The sequence below is a fragment of the Podarcis muralis genome, chromosome 7 (genome assembly GCF_964188315.1).
Source record: "Podarcis muralis chromosome 7, rPodMur119.hap1.1, whole genome shotgun sequence".
Lineage (NCBI taxonomy): Eukaryota > Metazoa > Chordata > Lepidosauria > Squamata > Lacertidae > Podarcis > Podarcis muralis.
The window spans coordinates 40,914,558-40,939,411 of record NC_135661.1 but is presented as its reverse complement, the minus strand read 5'-3'; the positions used below and the strand labels follow the sequence as shown (position 1 = coordinate 40,939,411).

At 46.8% G+C, this 24,854-nt stretch overlaps 1 protein-coding gene across 9 annotated transcripts in view; it reads left to right on the top strand.

The window, feature by feature from the left end:
* The window catches only part of GSE1 (Gse1 coiled-coil protein), a 374,856-nt gene that overhangs the window by 324,871 nt on the left and 25,131 nt on the right, over positions 1-24,854 (top strand). For all 9 annotated transcript variants that reach the window (XM_028740044.2, XM_028740043.2, XM_028740049.2 and 6 more), the window contains one exon: positions 10,899-11,098. In XM_028740044.2, coding sequence (XP_028595877.2) covers positions 10,899-11,098 — 200 coding nt within the window. The remainder of the gene's footprint in view (positions 1-10,898; positions 11,099-24,854) is intronic.

Below are 24,854 nucleotides of genomic sequence, written 5' to 3'. Positions count from 1 at the left end.
CTTTCACCATCCAAAGCTCCCCCGCTAAATAACAAAGTCAGCGGCTGCTGGGTGCCAGTATGGTGAAATGCACATCTGAATATTTTTCTCTTTAATGGGCTATTTAGCGGGAGCTCGGCTGAAGGCGGGCGCCTTGAAGCCAGCAGGAGGAGGTGGAGGTAGGAATTAGTGAAGCAGCAGAGGGAGGCCTGGTTGGAGCAAGGCAGTGGCAGGGGGGCACAGACGGGAAGAGAAGGCTTTTTACTAGCACAGGCAGGGAACAGTGCAGCATATCAAGCCCTGGGCTTTATTCCCTTTTCATTTCAGTGATTGCCTGCCTTGAATCTGTTAGTCCCAATAGCAAAGGTCTTCACTTCCCCACCAAAAAGCCATGTGGATGGGACCTGTAGTCCAAAATGGAGGACTCCAAACTGCACTGGCTATGCTCTATAGTGCTTTGAATACCAGTTGCTGTAAACCACAGGTGGAGAGAGTGATGCAATTCTCAGATCCCGCTTCCAGGTTTCCCACTGAGGCATCTGGGTGGCCACTGTGAACACAGGATGGTGTGTTATATGGGCCAGTGACCTGATCCAGCAGGGTTCTTGTGTTATTATGGCAGGTTAGCGAAGACTGGCTTCCTCTGAGTAGTAGCAGCAACAACTCTCTAAGGTCCCAGGTGGGGACAGTCTTTCTCATCACTTTGTCCTTTTAACTGAAAGGGTTTTATCCAGTGCTCCTTCTACTCAGAGTAGACCCATCAGAATTAATGGACATGTCTAGCTTAGGTTCCTTAATTTCCACAAGTCTCCTCTGAGTAGACTTTAGCTGGATATAACCCAAAATGTCAGGTACTGGATCTGGGGATTTTTGCATGCTTTACAAAAGGCGCTTTACTGCTATGTGTTCCTTTCTGAAAGTTTGAGCCCCAACCTGGCTTTAAGGGAATGCAACCTTCAGATACATATTATGGAGCGTTGTTGTGCTCACAGAGAGTTAAAAAGACAGATTTTTAGCTGCTGTGTCTCAGTTCATAGATCAGTGTGAATAAAGGCAGAGAACAAGGACCAACCCTCAACCTTACACTGTCTTGTGGTGTTGCCAATGTTAATTGATCAGGAATAACTTCTGTTCCTGGTTCTCTTTGGGTGTACATATGACTGATTGCCCTCTTGCCTTTTCTGAAAGTTACATGGGGCCCCAGGAAGATCACCTGTGACCCATGGGGTTGCCTAAGAGAATGAGAGAGTTCCCACAAGGGCCTTGTTCTCCCACAGCTCTTGCCAGTTAGAAGACTCAGTGGTTGGTTCCAAAATCCTAGGATCAGGCCCACAGTGCAGACAGATCCATTAGGACAAACAGGGCACTGCTTCTCTAATTACAGTCTGCCCTCAGCCAGCGTTCTACTTTCCTGCCCTCCTACCTCCAACCAGCCTTTGGCACTGCCTGGCAGCTTCCTCCTTCTCCTTAGTCTCATCATTGCCTTTTGTAGAACTCAGCCAGTTTGCAGGGTTTAGTTGGCTCTGCCTGTTGGCCTTCCTGCCTTCCACCTGCCAGTCCCAATGGGCACCAGCCACCACTGCTTAAATCTCCAGTAGCTGGACAGGTGGTGGCAGCTCCCAGGAGGGAAGGAATAAGAGAATGATTCTTAGTGGCCTCTGTAAGGAGCATGGCTCACTGCTGTGATGCCAGCAGCTGCACGCGTAAGCCTTCCATTCTCCTTTGACATTATGGGTTTGGTTGCTGGGGCCACCTGGAGAAGCAGATCCCTCCCTGACCCTGCTGTAGGTCAACCATGAGCCAGCCGCTTTCCACAGAGGGTTTTGGAGACTGTTTTGGCACCAGAGCAGGTTGCAGTAGCTGCTTTGTTATTCCGCTGTGTCTGTTCCTTTCAGAAAGTGCTTCCTTTAAACAGAGGTTTCATTGTACACAGCAATTATCTAAATTGGAGCAGAGGAGAGTGAGTCAATTAAGGCTGGCTACACAGCACTGCTTGGTGCTTTTCATGCAGGTGAGCACATTTGTAGTCCCAAGGTGGGCGAATAGCTGTGTTCGCAGTTCAGAGAACAACCTGGAAGCTTCCAGGAACTGAGTGCATCCTTTGGAGGCTGCTGACTGTCATCCAGAGAGGTGGCTGCTACCTTGCAGTGGGGGAAGAAGAGAACAAACAGCTCCAATCAATCAATAGTTTATTCCTCACATTCCAGGGCCACTTTTGCACCTTTTCTTCAAAGCATCAAGGGAGCTGTAGTTTGTTAAGGGTGCTGAGAGTTTTTAGGAGATTCCAATTCCTTTCACAGGAAATTTAGCTGGGAGGGTGGGGAGTGACAGGGGTCTCCTAACAACCGTCAGCATCCTTAACAAACTACAGCTCTCAGGATTTTTTTGGTGGCGGCGGGGTGAGCCTTGACTGTTTAAAGTGAAATCAGTAGTGCTTTAAATGAATGTGGCCTGGGTCACAATATTTGCTGGGAGGCTGCAGACTGGATTTCAGATCCTTCCTCCTCTCCCCATCTATGGAGGGGTATGTATGTGCTGAGGATGGTTTACTCAAAGGTGAAAGAAATGTACTCTGCACATGCTTTGAGGCACTCTTTCATTGAGGCTCCATGTGCTTCAGGGCTCCTGGTTCTGAGCACTAGATAAGAGGAAGTGATGCCTCTTGCAGAGGGAAGGAATAGTGAAGGGAGTTTTGAGCTAAGAGAGGGCGAAACAGGCCATTCTAATCAGGCAGCACAATGCTTTGAGCAAAGAGGCAAGGTAGGTTTTAAACAGAGGTAGAGAATGCATTATTGTGGTTGAAATTGCTAGTCCTTTCTGCATAGAGCGTTAATCACTGAAGTCTCCAATCTGGATAATGGGAACAGCTTCCCTCTCCTTCCCCCTCCACCCAAAGGGGAAATCAATTTGCGAAACGCTATAGATTAGAAGATGCCTCACCCTTCCTGCCATCTCTTCCCTCCCTCCTTTCCCCCATTTTCTCTACCATGTAGTGTTCCCCGCCCGCCCCCCTTCATTCTTCCCTCCTGCTGCTTTGCTGCTTAGCCCGTCAAAAGCGACTTTAGTGGATTTTTGACATTGATTTCCTGATGCTCGGATCTCCTCTCCAGCTCCAGCTCCAGTTCCTCTTTGCTAATGCAGTCTTTTTTTCTTTTCTTTTTTGGTTCTCCTTTGCAAGCTATATACAAATATCTGCCCCAGCAAAATATGGTTGATAATGAAAAGCGGTGCAGAGTTTTTCTTCTCCGTTGATTTAGATTTTAGCTGCTGCATAACTTGATTGTTTAACAAAAAGAATAATGAAAAAAATCCCTTTGCTGTCTTCGGAGTTCTCCGCCTGTCTGGCTCCTGGAGATGAATCGGCTTGGAGATGCTTAATAGGAGATTATATTGGGAAGCGTTTAGGGAGAATGGGCAGGCGTGAAGTGTAAAACAAGGGAGTGTGCAGGCTTTCTAGTGGCGGCGGCGTTGTTGGCCTGTGTGTGGCGTGGAAGGGTGAGGTCAGTGCTGTATGGATGCACAGGTTGAGCCAGTCTGGGTTTTCCCTGAGTGTGTTCACACGGCCCTTTCTCCAGGTAAGCTGCAGTGGCGCTAGTGATGAGCGGGCGAGTCCTCAGCTCTTCCCCACCACATCAGGTACTACTGGGGTGGGACTGCTTTGCATGCAAAACACCATAAGGAAGTACCTTGGGGGATTTTTAATGTGGCAAAGATCCAGAGGTTGGCCTCTGAGGGTCCTTCTCTATGCATAATTGGTTGTATCCAAGTAAGGCCACACCCACACCATACATTCAAGGCACTGTGATACCACTTTAAACTGTCATGGCTTCTCCCAAAGAATCCCAGGAGCGATTGCTTGTTAAGGATGTTGAGAGTTTTTAAGAGACCCCCTATTCCTTTCACAGAGCTACAGTTCTGAAGCGGTTTAACAGTCAATCCCTCTTCACAGGTAATTTTGGGAATTGTAATTCTGCGAAGAGAAATAACTCTCAGCACCCTTAACAAACAGCAGTTTCCATAATTCTTTGGGAAACGCCATGACTGTTTGAAGTGTTATCATATAGTGCTTTAAATGCATAGTGTGAATGCGGCCTAAGTCTTACTCAAGGCCAATGTGTTGCCAGTGCATTTTGACCACATGGTTTGCTCCTGGGATGTTGCTGTGATGTGAGAGTAATAGGACAGAAGCAAAATCGAAAAGCCGTATTGAGGTTATAACCTTTATTTAGGGCCAACAAAAACGTCATATTTTGGCAAGCGAGCCTTAGAGCAGGGATTGGGAAACCTGTGGCCCTCCAGATGTTGTTGGACTCCATCTCCTATCAGCCCCAGCGAGCATTGCCCCAGCTGTCAGGGACGATGGGATTTGGAGTCCAGCAACATGAGGAGCAGCACAGGTCCCACACCCCTGCTTTGGCGTCTTCGGGAACTCTTCTTCATACTGATATTAGGCAGAACGGAGAGCAAGGAGTTGGCAAGAGAGAAGATAAAAAGATGGGGAAATCTTGACACTCAATGTCTGCAGTTTGGAGTTGTCTGCAGAATGTGTTGAGGTGCTTCCAGATTGTCACACTATTACAGAGCCCTCACACATTTGGGTAATTGCCAAAAAAGAGTGCACCTTTATGACCCATCCACATACATCTCAAAATAAATAGCAATGGCTAAATAGCACTCTTGTGCCACAAATTCGCTTCTCTACTGCCAACATCACCTGCCAACCCCCGGCCCTACCGGCTGACTTTCTGCTGCTGGAAAAATGCAACAAACCAATGGTGGCGTCTGTAGAATAACAGCAACATTGTATACCTTCTGCTCACATTTTGTGAGAATTGATTGATTGATTGATTGATTGATTGATTGCACTTGTATCCTGTCTTTTTCTCTAAGGAGCTCAAGGTGGCATACATGGTTCTCCCCCTTCTTATTTAATCCCCGTAACAACCCTGTGAGGTAGACTAGGCTGAAGCAGGGACTGGTCCAAGGTCACCCAGTGATCTTCATGGCCATGAACCCTGGTCTCCCAGATCCTAATCCAACACTCTAACCACTACCCCATGTGGATGTTAAGGGAACAGGTCTGGCCAATGTGATGTATGCAGATGAGGGAGAAAAACGGTATTTTGATATGTGTTGTGCCTGTCTGCCTGCTTTTCTCTGATACTTACCTCTGAGATGTGCTGCTTTCAGATTTGCTAAGGATGCCCTCAAGGTCCCAGGCTGGGTCCAAAGAGTTTAGCTTGAGCAGGAAGAACTACCCAACCTTTTTGATGGGGGATATTTTTTCCCTCTCCTTGTCAATATGAAACATGACTTTGAGACAGGAGAAAACAAGAGCTAACCAGGGGTGCGCATCCAGCGGGGATTAGAGTGGCATGGCTTTTTCCTTGCAATTTCATTCTCTTTCATCTCAAAAGGAAAGAAAGCCACACAGCCTCCGAACCAGCTGGCAGAGTGTGTGTGTGTGTGTGTGTGTGTGTGTGTGTCCGTTTGTGTGTGCGTGTCCATGCCAGCCAGGGCCTTCCAGAAACAGGAAGCTGCTTAACATATTTATTGATATCAAATGGATGTTAATTGAGTTCTTGGAGCTCTCAGATTCGATGCAGAGTTCAAAGCAGTTTTTGCTGTGCCTGGATGGGTGGCTGAGGGGAGTGTTGGAGGGAACGTGTTAAAAAGAAATTGGCCCCCAGGAAGAATAAGGTGACGGGGTGGGCAAGGAGCTAGAATGCCACCCTGCATGTGGGTTGAGGAAGCCAAAAAGATGATGCCTTTTGAGGGGGAGGCAATATCCAGAAATGCTTTAGTTTTATTAATTGTTTGAAACCGTTTTGAGCAAAATGGGAAGCAAGAACTTTAATGCCAGGGGTTTTGGCGGGAGGGTGGAGAGGGGGGGGGTAGCACAAACTACAACTCTGTGGCTGTGTACACACCACACATTAAAATCACATTCCCTCCAAAGAATCCTGGGAGCTGTAGTTTACCCCTCACAGAGCTACAATTACCAGCCCCTTAAAAAACTACAGTTCCCAAGATTCTTTCTGGGGTGAGGGGATGTGCTTTAATCTACAGTGCTACCTCGGGTTAAGTACTTAATTCGTTCTGGAGGTCCGTTCTTAACCTAAAACTGTTCTTAACCCAAAGCACCACTTTAACTAATGGGGCCTCCTGCTGCTGCCGTGCCGCCACCGCCCAATTTCTGTTCTCATCCTGAAGCAAAGTTCTTAACCCGAGGTACTAGTTCTGGGTTAGCGGAGTCTGTAACCTGAAGCGTATGTAACCCGAGGTACCACTGTACTTTAAAAATAACAAGTGTATGCAGCCTCTGTCCCCATTTTATGAATAAGAGCTAAACAGTTATTAATCTGGAGAGAGAGAGAGAGAGAGAGAGAGAGAGAGAGAGAGAGAGAGTCTCAGTGTGATGTAACTACACTACTTTGCTCATCACATGCTAATTCTAGCTAGTGGGGAATTTAAAGTTCCAGCCTGCCATGGGTGTCTGTTCTGGGAAAGGGTCACATGGATTTCCTAGAAGCCGAAGATTCAGAGAGCTGTGACTGGTTGTAATCAGAGACCAGCTCTTTGTGGGGCCTGTTTGTGGCCCCATTAATGGTAGAGGTTAGAATCTGCAGTGGTGAATATTTCTGGGGTGGCAGAACTTGAACAGGTGTTACACAAGAGCTGTGTTTCCTTCACTGGATCAAGGGTGTGTTTGTATTTGTTTGCTCCTCGGTCAGCTCAAAACTGGAAATGTCGGACGGAAGAAGCAGTGACCGCTGGAAACAATCTGGCTTTGTGGGAATTTTTATGTCAGGGGTGCACCAGCATCTGACCTCAGTTTCCCAGCTCCCTCTAAGGGTAGAGGCGACGTATCTGTCACAGGTGAAGCAGGCAAAATCCTTTCCCCAGAAGTGAGCTCAACCACCCACAGACATACAGGATTTTGAAAGGAGGTGTTTTAGGTCTGAGGGCACAGCATCCAGTCTTGTCTGAGCCCAAGGCTCTTTCTTCACAAATGAATTGCTCTGTTAGGCTAGAACTGTTTGCAGTGCCTGAGCTGCCAGGCACCCCCTGAGCCCATTTTCTGCTGTCATCCAGGAATCATTTCCTTCCATTTTGATCAAGGCATAGGTCCCTTTCCAACTGGGCGAGCAGAAGAAGCTACAAAGCAAATCCAGGCAGGCTCATCTGCTGATCGTCAGCTTCAGTGGGTTTGGATCCTTGCGGGGCCTTTTCTCCTCTCCACCCCCCTTTCCCCACACATCCTCTGCCTTTACTTCTTCCTCAGGGTCTCAGCTGTTAATTACCTTTGCCTGTCAGCCTTTCCTGCTAATCTGCTATCACTGAGTGGGAATCAGGAGGTCAGACAACAAAGGTGACACTGCCACACTGCGCCTCTTGTCATCTCCAAGCCAGATTAGTTTCATTGACTAACTCCTGGCTGAATACCGCCAGTTAATTATAACGATCACAAACCCTCCCATTTTAAAGCCACACAGTGAGAATTAAGGGTTCTGAAGTAAGACTTTAGCTTCATTAATTGCCCGGCTCTTTGTGATGGTATTGATTGATAAGGCTTTCAGTGGTGAGTAATGGCTTCCCAGCTCAGAGGGGATTAAGGCTGCTAATTGTTGTCGGCCTCAGCGCTGACAAGATAGACTTCAGTAGGTGTCAAATCCATACTGGCGGCTTCCTTTGTCATCTGCACCATCCATGCCACCACTCTCCAGAATGAAAGCGTGGCGCAGTCGCCCAGGAATAATTAATAAAGCCCGGGAGCTGGCAGCGCGGCAAACCTGCCCCTTCCTTTCTGCTTTCTCCTTCTGCTGCAAGCTTGCTCCAAGTGGTGTATGACTCCGATGGAAGTAGGAGACATGGCATTGGGAAGAAAGACTAAAGATTGTTGCATGCTTTTGAGTCTGACCGAATGGTTCATTTAAAAATAAACAGTATATACACATTAATTTTTAGAGTACGTGATGGCAAAATAAGCTCTTGCCTGTTGATTTTTATGTTTTCAGTTAGGCTGATAGTGTTGGCAAAATAGTGTCAAATTGGCTGTATATTTTTTCCTTATGAAACTCTTGTCAAGTGCCGTATGCGTCAACAGTGCAACATGTTCATTGTTCACTTCATTGTGAGTGGTTCCTGTGGGTACCTTTTTGGCCCAGGCTGGAAAGGATGTCTTAGTATTCCATATTCTTTTTGTGCTCTTGAGTACTCCTTAGAATTCAGTAAAACAGGAAGGATTTGCAACATCCTTAAGCTGAATTGGTTGGGGCCAATAAAATCAAGGATCTACCTCTCTGATTCCTAGGCTCCCATGCGTGTGCCATCATACTAGGCCCTGCAGCCTATTTCAGCTCACTCTTGCCATAGTCAATGCAACTTAATAATTCATCTATTTACATAGTGCACTGTTAGTTCAACTGATTCACTGTGGCCACATTCACACCATGCATTTAAAGAACGATGATGCTACTTTAATCCATCATGGCTTCCCTCAAATAATTCTGGCAGCTATACAGCTCGCAGAATGGTTTAACAGACTTTCCGTCTTCACAGGGAACTCTTTAAGTTGTAGCTTTGTGATAATAAGGGTTTTCTAACAACTCCCACCACCCTTAACAAACTACAGCTCCCAGAATACTTTGGGGGAAAGCCATGACTGTTTAAAATGGTATGAGAGTGCTTTAAATGTATGGTGTGAGTGTGATGTCCCAACTGCATCTTGGTATGTCCTTAAAGGCTCAAAGTCATTAGAGTTTGCTTAGAGAGGCATGATTTTTATTTTTATTTTAAACCAAACAATATAAAATTGACACATGATCCACTTGCCAACCCTGTTCCACCATAAGGAAATTGTTTTTCTTTAACTCGGAATGGCTGTTAGCTTATTTGAATGCCCCATGTTTGTGTTTACACAAACTTTCCCTTTGTATGAATGTTGTTCATGCAACCTGTTTGCATTGAGGCACAGGGCAAAATCTAGCAAGGATGCCCTAGTTAGCATCCTATTTGTATTTCTTCTATAGCCACCCTTGTCTATATGCATCGTGCTCTTAATTCTATTTCTGTGAGTCTCTCCCCCCCCCCCTACTTGCAAATACCAGCAGCTTCCCTAGGCTGGGTGTAATTTAAAATACAGATGTATTATGCAAATTGCAGCAAAACCTTGCCCAAGGGTTGAAAAAAAGAGGGAGTTGTTCTATTTACCCAAATGCCCGTCTCTTTGAGCACAACATTTTGGTCATGGCTGCTTTTGCAGTCTTGGCTTAGGATGGTTTTGCTAATTTTTCTTGAAAGAAAGCAGTAGCCGCCTCTAATTGTGATGCCCCAGGTTTTGTGTGTTGATAGATGTAGCCATGCAGGGCGGTATTCAAGCCCAGGACTTCCACTGCTGCAGCATTAGAGTAACGTCTCTGTACCATCAGCCTTTTTTCTAAAGTAATTGCCTTGCTGCTTTTGCTTTCCCCTGGGCTGGCTTTATGCTTCTGGGTTTCTTCTAGCAACTGAATGGGTAGTTTGGGTCCCTTTTTATGTGTCACAAGAGCCCTCCCATGTAACCCAAGTGTAAGCCATTTTGTCTTGCCAATTGCTAAATGTGAATGTTTGAAGGCTTCTGAGCAAGAACACTTGATTTGTGGATGAGGAGGTAGAAACAGATGTGCCTATGTGTATCTGAATATTCATCATAGCTGTACGGTGCCTGGCACCATATTAAGTGCCTTATTAATAAGGTGTAGAGGAGGAAACTGGCCTTCTGAGCTGAGAAAGGTAGGATCTTGTCACTCAGAAATCCATAAGCAAATGTGGCTTAGCGGTAGAGCATCTGCTTTGCTTGCAGAAGGTCTCAGGTTTAATCCCCAGCATCTCCAGGCCCGGGAAAGATTCCCTGGCTGAAACTCAGGAGAGTTGCTGCCAGTTAGTGTAGGCAATAGTGAGCTAGATGGACCAGTGGTTTGACTTGGTTTAAGGCGGTTTCCTACGTTCCCAAGGGCCAACTAACTACCAAATTACCACTAGAAACCACCACCCTTCACTGTTGTCAGAGTTTGATCCACATGTGGCAAAAAAGTGTGCCTACTCATAAGGAAAAGGAAGGAGCTTAAAGTGATGTCACTTTAACAACTCCAGCCAGGTTAATGTTGTGTCCCTCTTAGTGGTTTGCATGCTGTGTCTCAGCCACACCTTTACTATGATACTTTTACTCTCCTTGATGATCAGTAAGGGGTCAGGGGGTACAGCCAAATAGCACTACTACCTCACCCCAACTTCTGTATGGACATCTGAATGCCCAGCAATGCAGTTGTCCACCCCTATTCTGGCAGATGGATGCTTTTGAAATTAATTAATGGGCCCAAATGTACATGAGAGAATTCCCTACCACCACCTCAGCAGGGATGGGAGTGGAAACCTTTTCCTTGTCAACAAGGAACAATGTTCAGGAAAAGTCTTCTTTGGAGTCAGAATAGTGGTTAAACTTGGGCGACTTTTGCACCATACATTTAAAGAACTGTGATGTCACTTTAAGCTCCTCCCCCCCCACCAAGATTAATGGGAGCTGTAGTTTGTTACAGGTGCTGAGAGCTGTTAGGAGGCCCCCATTTCTCTCACAGAGCATCAATTCCTGGGAAGAGGGATTGATTATTAGGTCACTCTGGAAATTGTAGCTGTGTAAGGGGACTTTGGACAACTCTCAGCACCCTTAACAAATGACAGCTCCCAGGATTCTTTGGGGGAAGCCATGACTGTTTGCAGTCATATCAGAGTGCTTTAAATGCATGGCGTGAAGGTAGCCTTATTCAATGGGAGCACCTGCAAGGGTTCAGCCTCCCAGCCTGCTCTAATGCCTGGGATTAAACTACCCACTAGGGGAAACTTCCCATCTCATTTCTGTCCATCTCTCTCTCTTGTTTTAGGGTCTTCAATAAGCAGCGAGTCTTCTCCTGTTTCCTCACCGGCCACCAACCACAGCTCCCCTGCAAGCACTCCCAAGCGAGGACCAATGGGGCCCCTGATTGTCCCACCAGGAGGGCACAATGTGCCGAACACACCTCCGGTTGTGACCATTGCACCCACCAAAACTGTGAATGGCGTCTGGAGGAGTGATGGGCGACAGGTAATGCTTTCACATGTACATGCACACGGCTTCTATTGGGGAGGGTGGGGTTTTCTCTAGAAGGACTTCAGAAAGCCATTGAGAAGGGGCAATGGGATTGAAACACAGGAGTAGGAGACTACAGGCAGATCTGAGGGAAATCCATCTTCCCTAATAAAATAAGGCAGCCAGAAAACAAAGCAAGCCTTCTAGTCGTGGGATGAGTGATATTCAGTGGACATTCTATTCCTAAAGAGCAACATGTCATATCAGGGGCCTAGCTTGTGACAGGCTGCCACAGAGTGCAGGCCTGGCATGGGTAGATGATCATGTGGACCAGTGGCAGGAGGTACAGTTGTGGATGTGGTGGAAGTAGGGAATCGGGCAAAGCAGTCTTTGTGACTCTCCTTTTGGGTGCCTCAGTAGACCCACCTTCATGCTATGGGGTTTCACCACGGGAACAACAGCCTGGAGTACTGTTGGCCCAATTGAGCCTAGGCTGCCTGGCTGCTTGAAGGCCCAGAAGTGTACTGGTGATGCAGAAGATGAAACACTGAAGCCTTCAAGCCTCAGCACCTTACACAGCATGACCAAGACCTTGTCATAGAATAGAATCATAGAGTTGGAATAGACCACAAGGGCCATCGAGTCCAACCCCCTGCCAAGCAGGAAACACCATCATACATGCAACCGATGGGGAGATGTGCTCAAATGAGCAGTGGTGCAGTGGCAGAGCACCTGTTTGCATGCGGAAGGTCCCAGCTTCAATCCCTGGTATCTCCAGGTAGGGTTCGGAAAGACTCCCTGCCTGAAACCTTGGAGAGCCCCTCCAGTCATCGTAGACAACACTGAGCTAGATGGACCAATGGACTGACTCAGTAGAAGGCAGCTTCTCTGTCCCTAGTTCCTTCAGTCACCTCATTCTGGTGCATTGAAATGGCTAAAACAGCATTTGTACATTGACACAATGGGCATAGGTTACAAGGAGAAGGCATTGCAACTGAGCAGATTCAGCTCCACCAAAACTGGCACTGCGTCAATCTCTGCTGTCGGTGTGCACCTTCCCTTGCAACAGCTGTCAAAATGCAGAGCAGACTGAATGTGGCTTGGGACTTAATTTCGCACAAAACCCTCCTGATTCTTATTTTTGAGACACAAGAGCTGATTGATTCCATTGAAGGGCAAGGCCTGCTTATCGAACATCTAGTGTTGAAAAGCAGCATGTTGCATCCAGAGCAAATGTCCTCTGACATCAGAGATGTCAGGAAGCAGGCAAAATGCTGCCTGTAAATCTCTGCACACAAGGCCCTCTTCCTCCAGGGTTGCCCAGCCCACCCTGCCGCCCTTTTTTCATGCATCCTCTCTCCCTTCCTTGCAGACACCACGGGCAGCAGGGAGCCAAAGCGTTTGCTAATTAAGAATCATTGTTAGGGTTCTCCTCCCCTTGTATTTTACCCAGGCTTCCCAGCGGGATCACAGCTCTTGGAAATACTAATTAAACCACAAAGAGGAAAGGCTGAGGGAGGGGAAGAGAAAGCAGGACCCCTGGTGCTTCGAAGAAGCGCAGATGATGCCCCAGCGAAGGAAAACACACACACAAACACGCCCTGAGCTCTGATCACGATGAAAAGAAGAGGCAGCTTGCTCAGGCCTGCTCAACACAGCCGTGCTTGTTTTGGTTGTGATCAGCTCCTTCTCCCACCTTCTCATTATTGAGCTTTGAAAAACAAAGCAGATTGGGTTAACCAAGTGTAGTTTATTGCTCTGCATCTCTGTGTGGTGTATGGAGATGACGTTGTAGTTATGGACATGTATTGCAAGCTCAGTGGGCTTTGATACATCAGCAGAGAAAGTACTCAAGGAAGGAAGTGCTGTGGCTCAGTGGCAGAGCATCTGCCTTGCATGCAGAAGGCTCCAGGTTCAATCCACAGCATCTCCAGGTAGGGCTGGGAGAGACCTCTGTCTGAAGCCTTCAGTAGCCACTACCAGTCAGTGTTGACAATACTGAGCTAGGTGGACCATTTTCATTTCATTTCATTTTTAATTTGTGTACCGCCTTTCTATCTTACAATACTCAAGGTGGTTTACAAGCTGAAGAAACAAAGATTGTACATCTTATAACAATCTAATGCAATACAAAAATATGATAATAAAACATAACTTTAAAATAAGCAAAAATCCACTCAACAGTTACAATAATATCTAAACTATAATCAATAAAATGGCAAGCCTCGGGACAAAAAACAGTACAATACACATTGAGAAGTAGAGGGTGGGGCAAGGCAGGTGGAAGGAGGCCTTGCCTGATGGAGTCTCTCCCCTCACAGTTCTTCCTTCATGACCAGCTCCCTTATGAGGACTTCTAGGGCTGGAAGGTGGGGCAAGGCAGGTGGAAGGAGGCCTTGCCTGATGGAGTCTCTCCCCTCACAGTTCTTCCTTCATGACCAGCTCCCTTATGAGGACTCCTAGGGCTGGAAGGTGGGGCAAGGCAGGTGGAAGGAGGCCTTGCCTGATGGAGTCTCTCCCCTCACAGTTCTTCCTTCATGACCAGCTCCCTTATGAGGACTCCTAGGGCTGGAAGGTGGGGCAAGGCAGGTGGAAGGAGGCCTTGCCTGATGGAGTCTCTCCCCTCACAGTTCTTCCTTCATGACCAGCTCCCTTATGAGGATTCCTAGGGCTGGAAGGTGGGGCAAGGCAGGTGGAAGGAGGCATTGCCTGATGGAGTCTCTCCCCTCACAGTTCTTCCTTCATGACCAGCTCCCTTATGAGGACTTCTAGGGCTGGAAGGTGGGGCAAGGCAGGTGGAAGGAGGCCTTGCCTGATGGAGTCTCTCCCCTCACAGTTCTTCCTTCATGACCAGCTCCCTTATGAGGACTCCTAGGGCTGGAAGGTGGGGCAAGGCAGGTGGAAGGAGGCCTTGCCTGATGGAGTCTCTCCCCTCACCAGTGGTCTGACTCACTATAAAGCAGTTTCCTGTGCCTTGAGGGAAGGGTTGTAGCTCCTTAGTAGAGCATCTGCTTTGCACACAGAAGGTCTCAGGCTCAGTCCCCAGCATCTGCAGGTAAAGCTAGGAGAGGCCCCAGTCTGAAACCTGGAGAGCCACTCCCAGTCAGTGTAGAGGATACTGAGCTGGACAGCCAGTGATCTATCCACAAACCAGCTGGACCTGTCAGTAGCTCACATTGGCTTTCATCCTCACCGGCAGGCCTAACCCCACTCTTAATTTACTTAATTAAAATAATTTTGCTACTGCCTTTCATAAGAAATCTTAAAGTAGTTCACATCAATAGAACCACAGGGTAAAAAAAAACTCAGTAAAAATTAATACAGCAGCATCTATAGAGTCAGGGTGAATCACAATAAACTCGTATTCATGGCCAGCAAACACCTGGTAGAACAAACAGGGGTTTAGCAAGTGCTGGAAACTAAGCTGAATCAGCACCTGCCTCATTTCAGAGGGGAGGTTCTTCCATTGACTCGGGGGCACAACTGAAAAGGCCTTTCCCTTGGCTGTGGCAAGCTGGGCCTCAGCAGGCTATGACACAGCTAGGTGGGCCTTATTAGAACACTTTGGTGACTGGGCAGGTCTGTTTGGAGGGAAGGGCATCCCTTCAGGTAAGCTAAGTTCTTTTGGACTTTATAATTCAGTGCTTAACCCCAGCCTGGTAGCAAATCAGCAAACCCACGCAGCTCTTTTAAGAGTGGCGTCACATTCCTGCAATAGGCTGCTGCACTCAGCAGCAACCTAACTGCCACGTTTTGCACCATCTGCAGCTTCCAGTCGGATATCAAGGGCAGACTCACTTAGTGCAAATCTCAGCAGTCAGTTCTTGAGGTTTCCAATGCAGGCTATCCTTGCCCCACTCCTCCCTATTCTCTAGAATATTCGGCAGCCCTTGAGAGACTGCAATAATATCCCTGCTGCAACAATTTACTGCTAATGAAGCTCTAATGCCACCAGGGAGCGCTCTGGGTAGAGAGAGCCAGGGCTGACTCAACAGATGATCCAGCCCATCCATCCTAGTACAGAGGTTTGATTGAAGCTTTAATACTTTTTTTTTTTGTCTGGTGGATGGGGAGCACAGCAACTTAGTAAAATAAGATGTGGGGGCGGGGGGGGGGAGAGAGAGCAGAGAGAGAGATGAGGCACTTGGCGCTCTGAAATGCTAAAATCAAAGTGGCGGCTTGCTGCTGGCACCCATCCATCAGAGGTTAGCGGTTTTTCAAAGATAATACGGAGTCTTTTGAAAGGCCGCGTGGAATGAAGAATTGTCTATTTTAAAGCTAATAGGGCATGTCCCGTGGTCTCCCTGGCAGAGATTGCACACTAATCACCAGCGAATGACTGATCTCCCCATTTTCTCCCTCCCCGCCATTTCATTGCCTTTTCCCCTTTCATCCTTGCAGCTGCGTATCAAGACACTGCTGGAAATGAAGTATGGTTCAGGCAGTGCTTTTGCAGCCTACTCAGAGCCCGCTGTCCACCTTTCTTGAGCAGGTGCCGCCTTTGCCAGTTATGCCACTGGGCAATCCAGTTCTAAGGATTTAAATGGCTCCCCCCCCCTTTTTCTTTTATTGCTGGCTGAGGCCAGCGGCCCTCCCGATGGAGTGTAGTTTTATCTTCAGTGGCAGCAGCTGGAAGAAGCCTGACTTGGTTTTTCTTATTTATTGAATTTGTATCCTTCTTCCCCAGGGATCCCAGGACTGCCAACAGATTCACAATTTAAAAACAAAAACAATGTTAAAACATTCCCCAAAACAATTACAATTAAAAACATCTAAGATTAGTTTCAGTTAAAAACATTTTATAAAAGCAATTACAGTGAAAAGCATTCCTCCATCTGATGATCACAGGGTTGCCCAGAACAGTATCTTTCAGCCACCAAATGCCTGGCTAAACAGGAATGTTTTCACATTTCTCCTGAAAGTTGATAATGATGGGAACAGGCGTACTTCAATAGGGAGGGCATTCCACAATTGGGGAACCATCACTGAAAAGGCCTTGCCATGAGTAAGCACCCAGTGGCAGCACTACAGTCAAGGGGAATCGAGGGTTCTTCAGCAGTTGTCTGACTTCTAACAACCAGGAAGGCCAGTGGGAGAGATGATGGGAGTAGAAGTTCAGTGACATATGGAAGGCCACAAGTTCCTCACTACTGCACTACTAGAGCCATGAAGTCTGCAAAATATAACTGAGGAAGTCCTTCATCCAACCATTATCTTAGTCAGGGCAACCAGTGTAGCCAGATTATCTAGTTAAGAACATCAGTTATATAGATTTGGGCAGAATTCAAGGCATATGAGTTTGTTTTCGCATTTATATCCCACTTTTCCTCCAAGGAGGTCAAGGTGCGAGACCCAAGGTCTCCCAGTGAGCTTCATGGCTCAGTGGGGATTTGAACCCTGGTCTTCCTAGGTGTTAGTCCAGCACTGTAACTACTACACTACATTGCCTCTCAGGTTGTGTGGTGCTGTATATTCAGATTCCAGCTTGCTCTGCCTTTGAAGTCTCTCCACAAAGGCACTGAAGTGGGTTAAGCCAGTGCCAGAGTTGTGAGCAAGGCAACAACTTCCCCATTGTGCTAAATTGTGTGGCTCAACAGGACCTGTTTGGCCCTAAGAAAGGTGTAGGGGACCTCTGGCCCACCTGATGTTGCTGCCATCATCACTGGCTATTGGCCATGCTTTCTAGGGCTCATGGGAATTTCAGTTCGGCAACATCTGGAAGACCAAAGGTTCTCTACTTCTGCCCTAAGGATTGCCATTTTACCTTCCTGGTAAAAGAGCCCTTGCAAGGTTCACATTTTCCTACCCTACCCCTCCCGCCTTGTTGTCTTTATTCAGAGGCATGTGACTGGGGCGGTTTGCTGATGCTGCTTTCTGCAACGGGCCTGGGTTTGTTTCCTGCCTCCAATGAAATGCTTGACTAACCTGTTTATTTTATGGCTGCTATCAAAAGGCTGGTGGATTTATATTTGCTGTGCTGTTTCAGGCTCCATAGGTGTCTGTATCCTCCCGGGGTGATTAATGGCTCTAGGGGAACAAAGCAGCCAGTAAATCCTCCAAGGCAGAAGAGAAAAGCCAGACCCTCCTTCCCTTCTGCCACTCTCCTTCCTCATCACAGCCAGGCCTGCTCTAAATGGACCTGCAGCCGCAGGCACCACACGCTGGAAAATTGCTCTGCCTATGCAAAACAATCCCTTTGCAAAGCAAACAAGGTCACCCTCCTTTTCCTATGTTTGCAGCAAGCCCCCTCCACTGAACACTTTTTTCTCGACAGGATGAGGTCTAGGGGTTGTGCTCCATCTTCCAAGGCTCTTGATTTTTGCCCATGTTTGTTGGTCAATTCCTTGCCCCCCCCCGCCCCGGTGCATCCGGATCATTGTCTCCTGGATGCGCCCTCTGGAGAAGGTCAGGGTTGGCTGGCTGGCTGGCGAAGAGGGCCGGGTGTGTGGCGCTCCAGGCGTGCGCTGCGTTCAGAGAGTGAGCAGATGTTCCTGCTCATTAAAAATTCCAATCAGCGGGCCCATCTCTTTGAATTAATTATGGCCGATGTATCTTCTGAAGAGATTATGAAAGTCTTGAGGAGCTCTCAGCTGTTTGCAGGAGTGTTTGTTGTGGTCGTATTTAGTAAATACACTTGACGGATAGAGGCAGTTCTCCCGATGGCACCTGGCGAGGAGCTGCTTAATCCTCATCTGCGGCACATGCTTCAAGGTGTCACACTCTGTGGTGATGCAAAGGCGTGTGGTCTGCCTTAGGGAGTGTAAAATGGAGCTTCCAGCTTCAGGTTCCAGGCCTGTAGAAACCCCTGTTGTGCATAAGGAGATTGAGGGGGGCAAGTGTGGCATAACGATATGGCTAAGTGCTCCTTAGGACCCTGTAAGGCCTGTGGAGCACTACAGGGCTTTGCTTCCTTTGGATGAGAGACCGGAAGAGGCCTGCTGCCTGGCACTATTTGGTGCTACTGGGAAAGGTCTGTGGCTCGGTGGTAGAGCATCTGCTTTGCATGCAGAAAGTCCTGTGTTCAATCCCTGGTGTCTCCAGGTAGTGGTGGAAGAGACCCCTGCCTGAAACCATGCTGCCAGCCATGTTAGACAGTACTGAGCTGGATGGAATAATGATAAAACTCAATATAAGGTGGCTTCCTACTGGACATGCACTGGCTCACTCTCTTAATGGCTGCTTGTTGCTCACTGGTCCCTGTAAGCTGAGCCTTGCATTTAATAGAAGTGTCTGAATTTTGCAATTGTAGATCTTAAAGTCATGCCAAAGGCTCCAGGTAGGGCTGGGAGAGAGCCCTGCTTTAAACCTAGGAGAGCTGCTGCCAGTCAGTGTAGACAGTACTGAGCTGGATGGACCCAATGGTCTGACAGTGGATAAGGCAGATTCCTATGTTCCTGTGTTGTAGGGCTTACCAGGCAGAAGCACCCTCTCCTGATCCTGCATCAGGTCTGTCAAAGCTACGGTATGGGTCTTTGCAGGCCTCCAGGCGGCTCTCAGTCCAGCTCAAAAACTCCTCTTCAAACCCTGTTCAAATTCAAAGCAGAACTCCACTGTTTCCCAGCCTCCTTCCCCTAAGCTGAGAGGTAGGGCTGGGTGATATCTGGTTTTCAACATCGTGATATATCACCAATTAAACATTGTGATATTTCAATGTATCACAATATCTGAAATAAGGCTGGAGGTGAACATGGTGATGTCCTGGCAACTGCTACAACTTATGGGTCTAACTCTAAAACTGACAAAAAATTTACTTAACATATTGCTACAACTGTTATGTATAGTACTGCTGTACCAATGATAACACATTTTCTCTAAAATTAAAGCTGTAGAAGTAATTAGTAGCATAGGTATCAAAGGTTCTCCCCAAAAAAATTTAATTACATTATTAAACAAGAAAAAAGCAAATTCAGTGTCACACTTTTAGATATTCAAATATAATTCACTACTGAGTCTTAGTTGAATATATACATCGCAAAACACCAGTTATTTGATTGTTTGTTACTTTTCTTTTCTAAACCAGGCCAAACCAGAAAGAATGGATACAATTTTACAGAAGAAAAATAATTAAATGTAATTTATATTTTTTGCAAGGAAAACTTGCATCTGGCAATAGAGATGCCCTTTGTATTTGAAGAACATTGCCAGCCTTGCTGAACACACTTTCAAATGGCATACTTGTTCCTGGGATAGCCAGAAACTTCTTTGCACACACCTTCAACATTGGGAAGGATGTTTCGTGTGCCTTCCACCACATCAGAGAGCATTCATCAATGTCCACTCTTGGCATAGCCATATAGGAGAAAATGGGCATCATAAGCAGGTGGAGGAAGAGGTTCAAACAGCAGAGCAGGGTGGTTGTTGTTGTTTTCTTTTACTCTGAAGCAACTTGAAAGCGAACAAGCATCTCAAGAATGTATTTCCCTCTCCTTGCAATTGGGGAGGGGAGAGCTGAAGACTTGCAGAGTTAACATGGGGATGGCAGCGTCCCATGGGCTGCTTCTGCCCCAAAAGAAAGGCACACACAACAAACACTGGGTGCTTCCCCCTTTTTATTCTGAAGCAACTTGCAAGAAAAGTCTTTCCCCCATATTGTACTTGATGTGATGCCTCGTCTGCAAGCCTGGCATTCTGTCCACTATCCCGCCTTATTCTGTTCTCATTCATCACTGACTGACTGTTTAGAAGGAGTGAGAAAGAAGGGCAATAATTGGGGAAAGGGAGGGTGGGTCTGCAGATTATGACTCCTTTTGACATCCATGAACTTCTTTTGTCGTGTTTTTCTGCCTGGGCACCCATCCAGGGTGTTGCTGAGCAGAACCTGCCTCCCCACAGCTCCATCAAAACCATTAGGAGGTTTTTATCCTTTTAAAGGGGCCAGAGAGAGCTTTCAAGGGCCGCTTGGCTCCCTGCCAAGCAGAGTACACATTAAATGGACCCAATTGACTTTTGGGTTCAGCAAAAGCTCCCAGTGCCGATATTTTAAGATTTCGCATTGCCAGTGTGTGGCCTGGCTTAAGGTCAGCGTTCAGCCGCCTGGCCTTAAAAGGGGCAGGTTCTCAGGAGGGGAAATGGTTTGCCAAATGTGTTTCCTTCTGAATGTTAAGCACAAAGGATCCCACCCACTGAGTCCTGTCTGCTAAAGAGGCCCTTTAGGTGGCTAATACTTTATTGTTCTGTACTGCCTGGGATGGCAACAAGGAGCAAGTGAACCCGAATTTCCTTCTTCCTGTGGCCAGGTGGCACGTTGAACATGCTACCTGCTTTCAGCTGTTGGACATTTTCATTTTCACTTGCTTGTCTTACAGGATCTTGTTGACCAGGAAGAGAAGCTTGAACTCCTAGTGGGATTTTGTAACAGAGAAGGAACATACAGGCATCATGGCTAGGGACAGCTGAGTCTGGATTTGGCCCTGGCATCTTCAAAGGAAGGGCCATAGCTCAGTGGTCCCAGGTTCAATCCCTGGCATCTTCAAATAGGACTCAGATAGGAGCCTGGCAGGTTTTTGTTTTTGTTTAGTATGCAGTTAGACAGAAAAAGAGGAATTGGAAAAAGATAAGTGCAGTTCAAAATCCAGTAGGGGGGGGATTAGACAAGTTAGGCATGTGTTAAGCAGTTAAGCAGTTAAATGACAGGCGATAATCAGAGACAGCATATAAACAAATTAAGGGTAGAATATGCAGTTTCTATAACTGAAACAAACTGCCCAAACCATATTAAAGCATCTTTGAGGAACACTTTCCTCCTCGCCTTCATCTTCAGGCAGGTAACACTGCATGCCCTTAAGTACTGTCTCTCACTCTCACTCTCTATCTGCATCTCTGAGTTTAGTATCTGAATGAAGCTAGGTTCATAAGTGAATTGTTTTTGTTGTATAGTAGATAAGAACTACTGACCCCTATGGAGAAACCACCACTGATGCGGGGTGGAAGGAAGGAGCAAAGCACACTTAATGTTTGTTTCGCTTTCCCCTTTTTTACTGTGGAGTATCGGTCAGCGAATTTGTGCCATTGCATAATCTGCTTTTAAAAAACAGTAACCCTGGAACTCTGCCTAAAATCCTGGAGAGCCACTGTCAATCACTGTAGACAGTGCTGAGCTCGATGGACCAAGGCGCTGACTTGGTATTATAAGGCAGCTTCTTGTGTTCCCTATACTGTTCTTATCAAAGCTTTGCAGTAGAAAATCTGCTTTGCATGCATAAAATCCAAGGTTTAATGCATGGCATCTCCAGGTAGGACTAGGGGAGACCTCAGTATTGCTTACACTGACTGACAGCAACTCTCCAGGACTTCAAGACTCTGAATGTCCCCAGTTCTGCCTCAAGATGCTGAGGATTGAACCTGGAGAGCAACGGCCCTTCCCCAGCTAACTGCTCTACTTCCCCAATCTGTGGTTAGTTAAGGTCTGGGGGGAGTTGTAGTCCAAAACATCTGCAAGGTGCCAGGTTGAGGAACCTTCTGGTCTCCTTGGCCAACACTTCCTTTTTGTTCTCCACCCAGTCGCTGGTGATTGCCCAGGGAGCGTCTGGCCTGCCTTGAGCCTGACTTTTCTGGGAGTAGGGACCGCCATGACAGTCCCAAACCAGATGCTGTTTTTCTCTCTTCCCCACTTTTCTTTCTCCTTGGTGTTGCCAGCATAGCTGCGACAGCAAAAGGCTAGCAGCTGCCTGCACAGCTGATGCCAGGGCTGGCCACTTCAGGGAACGACTGGTCACAGACCAGCCTGCTCTGCCCTAGTGGCAGTGCCAGATCCCACATGCCCTCTGTTACTCTTTGTACACGCATCACTGTTGCCAGGCTATCCAGCATGGCATGTGCAGCAGCTGCCACCCTGGCTGATGCCAGACTCACTCCAGGAATGGCTGGCCTGGCGTAACGTCTCTCTTTCAGGGGAGAAGACAGGGAGAAACTGCAGCTGATCCAAATAGAGGGCAGCCACTCTCAGTATTGAACTTGCATCTCTGCACATTGCAGAGTCTGGCCCCTAAATAGCACCCATCAGGAGAGCGCTGTTGGCCCAGACTTGGGCCCCAGTCTCCTGCTTCAAGCAGTGATCGTCCCATTGCCTCTGCATGCAGAGTGTAAAGGCCAGAGCCTTCCCTCATTGTCTGTTCCCCATTTACTGGCATATTGCCTCTAAACATGGAAACTTGACTGGGCATATCTAGTCCATGGAGCAGAAGCCATACAGTACCTGACATCAACATAGAGCAGACTGGAAGGTAGTCAGGATTAGTCCCATTTTTTTTTCCAGATAAGGTGGAATAAAGAGAAGAGATGCAATAGAAATGAAACGACAGTTTTGCACACATTTTGGCAACATTTCTGAATTCAAACTCCAAACATTTTGCAATGTTCACATTTTGAAATGCGACTTCAGCTACATTCGGATAGCACTTCATTCCATTTTCCTGATGTTTCATTACCTGATAATTTCCACGTTTTATGCGATCTTTCACACAATGTAATTCTAGAAAATGAGTGGAATCTAGTGGAAGTTTAGTGCTCATTTCCATGTTATTTGCTTCTGGGGTATGGGGGTGGGGAGGATGCAAGCCTGCTAACCTGGAAAATCAAGAGAGTTTTGTGTTGCAATTTCACATGATCAATTTTGGGGTGATATTCTGGCATACAGTTCTTTTCTGTCTAATAAGATTTAGCACATACTGATCAAAAAGCCACAGTTTGGAATTCAACAGCTCAGGCTCATATTAGAATCCAGCATAGAAATGCCAGCATTATCAAAAGGAAAACTACCGTATTTTACTCAAATGTAATACTCACCTTTTTCAGCCAAATTACGTTTCAAGGTTCTGAAAACTGCACATTGGATTCAATGGCATATTAGACTCAAGGAAATACGGTAATACAATAACTCTGCACCTGAATGTAGTTTTAGAGTGATTCTTTTGAAAAACATAGATATTGTGTTATATCCAGTGTTCTTCTCTGAATAGAGCCACTGAGATCAATAAACATGGCTAACCTAGCTGCATCCATTTTGGGGGGTGTACTTTGATTAGAACTTAATTGGATACAACCCTCTGCCCAGGACTTGTAGGGCAAGTAAAACTTCCAAATTCTACACTTTCTAAAACTTATGGATCAAATGCAATCCATAGTTGTGAAAGTTGTAGAAAACTCCCAGTTTTACAAACGAATTCAAGACCATCTCCACAGCAGATGTTACAACCATGCTATGGAGCACTTGGGAAGCAATTTTTGGCTGCCTCCATCTGGGGCTATGAAAATGAAGAGGGCCCAACCTTCCAAGCACACATCCTTGGCTTTGTTGCTGTCAAATGGGACTTGCTTCCAAATTAATGGATTTAGGAGCATAATGTTCTATTGTCAGAGACATTATGCCTCTGGGTGCCAGTCACTGGGAGTCGCAAGTGGGCAGAGTGCTGTTGCACTCATGTGCAGATTGTGGGCTTACCAGAGACATCTGGTTGGCCACTGTGAGAACAGGATGCTGGACAAGATGAGCCATTGGCCTGATCCAGCAGAGCTCTTCTGCTGTTCTTATGTTATGGTTGATAATAATGGGTACACTGTCATTTCATGGTGTAAGTCCATTTTTACGCATGGAACTCCTTCCTTCTATGCTTCTGTAACCCGAATCTAAAGCTTGCATTGTCAACAATACTCCATTACATGGCAAAGGCCTCCCCTCCCTGCTCCTATCTGGTATGATAAATAGCAAGAGAGAGGTTCATAGGAAGCTGCTTTATATCTAGTCAAGACCATTGATCCATCTAGCTCAGTATTGCTCCCACTGATTTGCAGAGCTCTCCAAGGTTCCGGACTGAGGTGACAAAGACTCACTCACCACTCTACCACTGAGCTAAAGCCTTTTCCATAATCACTTCTTAGTTCAAATTTGTACCATATTCTGTGTTACAGTGTGTTAACAATTGACATCCACCCCATTCATAAGAATATAGAAAGCTGCCTTCTGATGAGTTAAGCCATTGTTCTAACTAAGTCAGTATTGTCTACCAGCAGTGGCTCTTCAGGGTTTCCAGACAGGCTTCTTTTCTAACAATACCTGGAGATGCTGGGGATTGGGTTGAAGACCTTCTGCATACAAATCAGATTTTATACAAATGAACTACAGTCCTGCCCACCCCAGGGCATACAAAGACATGCAAACACACTTGACAGCACAATCCTATGCATGTTTCATGAAAGTGAGTCCCATTGTATTCAACTAACCATTAATATTTGCACCTTCCAATTGTTTTTAATCAGAGTTGAGATCCCACCTGGACCACAGGCTGCTTGTGTGACCTCAGACCAGCTGCTGTTTCTCAGCATTGGTCCTCAGTCCGTCAAATTGGAACGATGGCAGGGATGGGATGAGGATCAGCCTCATAAAGTGCTTTGCAGATAAAATAAGATGTCTGTGCATTTTGGGTTTGCAGCAGCACTTCTGTCACTCACACCAGGACTCCTGTCCGCCACGTGTGCCTTGCAGGAACACGGCTGCTCCTGACATGAGACCTGCAAACAGAAGTGCAGTCTTCAGTAATTAATGGGAATCTGATGAGTGGGGGATTTGTCACCATCCAGGCATTGCTGGACCCATGATCCCTGACTACCGGCTGCATTGACTGGAGTCCAAAAACATCTAAAGATGTTCCACAGAACCTCCTCAGATGTTTCTTTGGTGGTGCTGACCTTTGGGTCTGTGCTGTTTGCATCCCATCCATTCCCCCTGCCCAGGGTGGACTGCAGGTGTGTAGTTGATCATGTCTTCCTTTTTCTC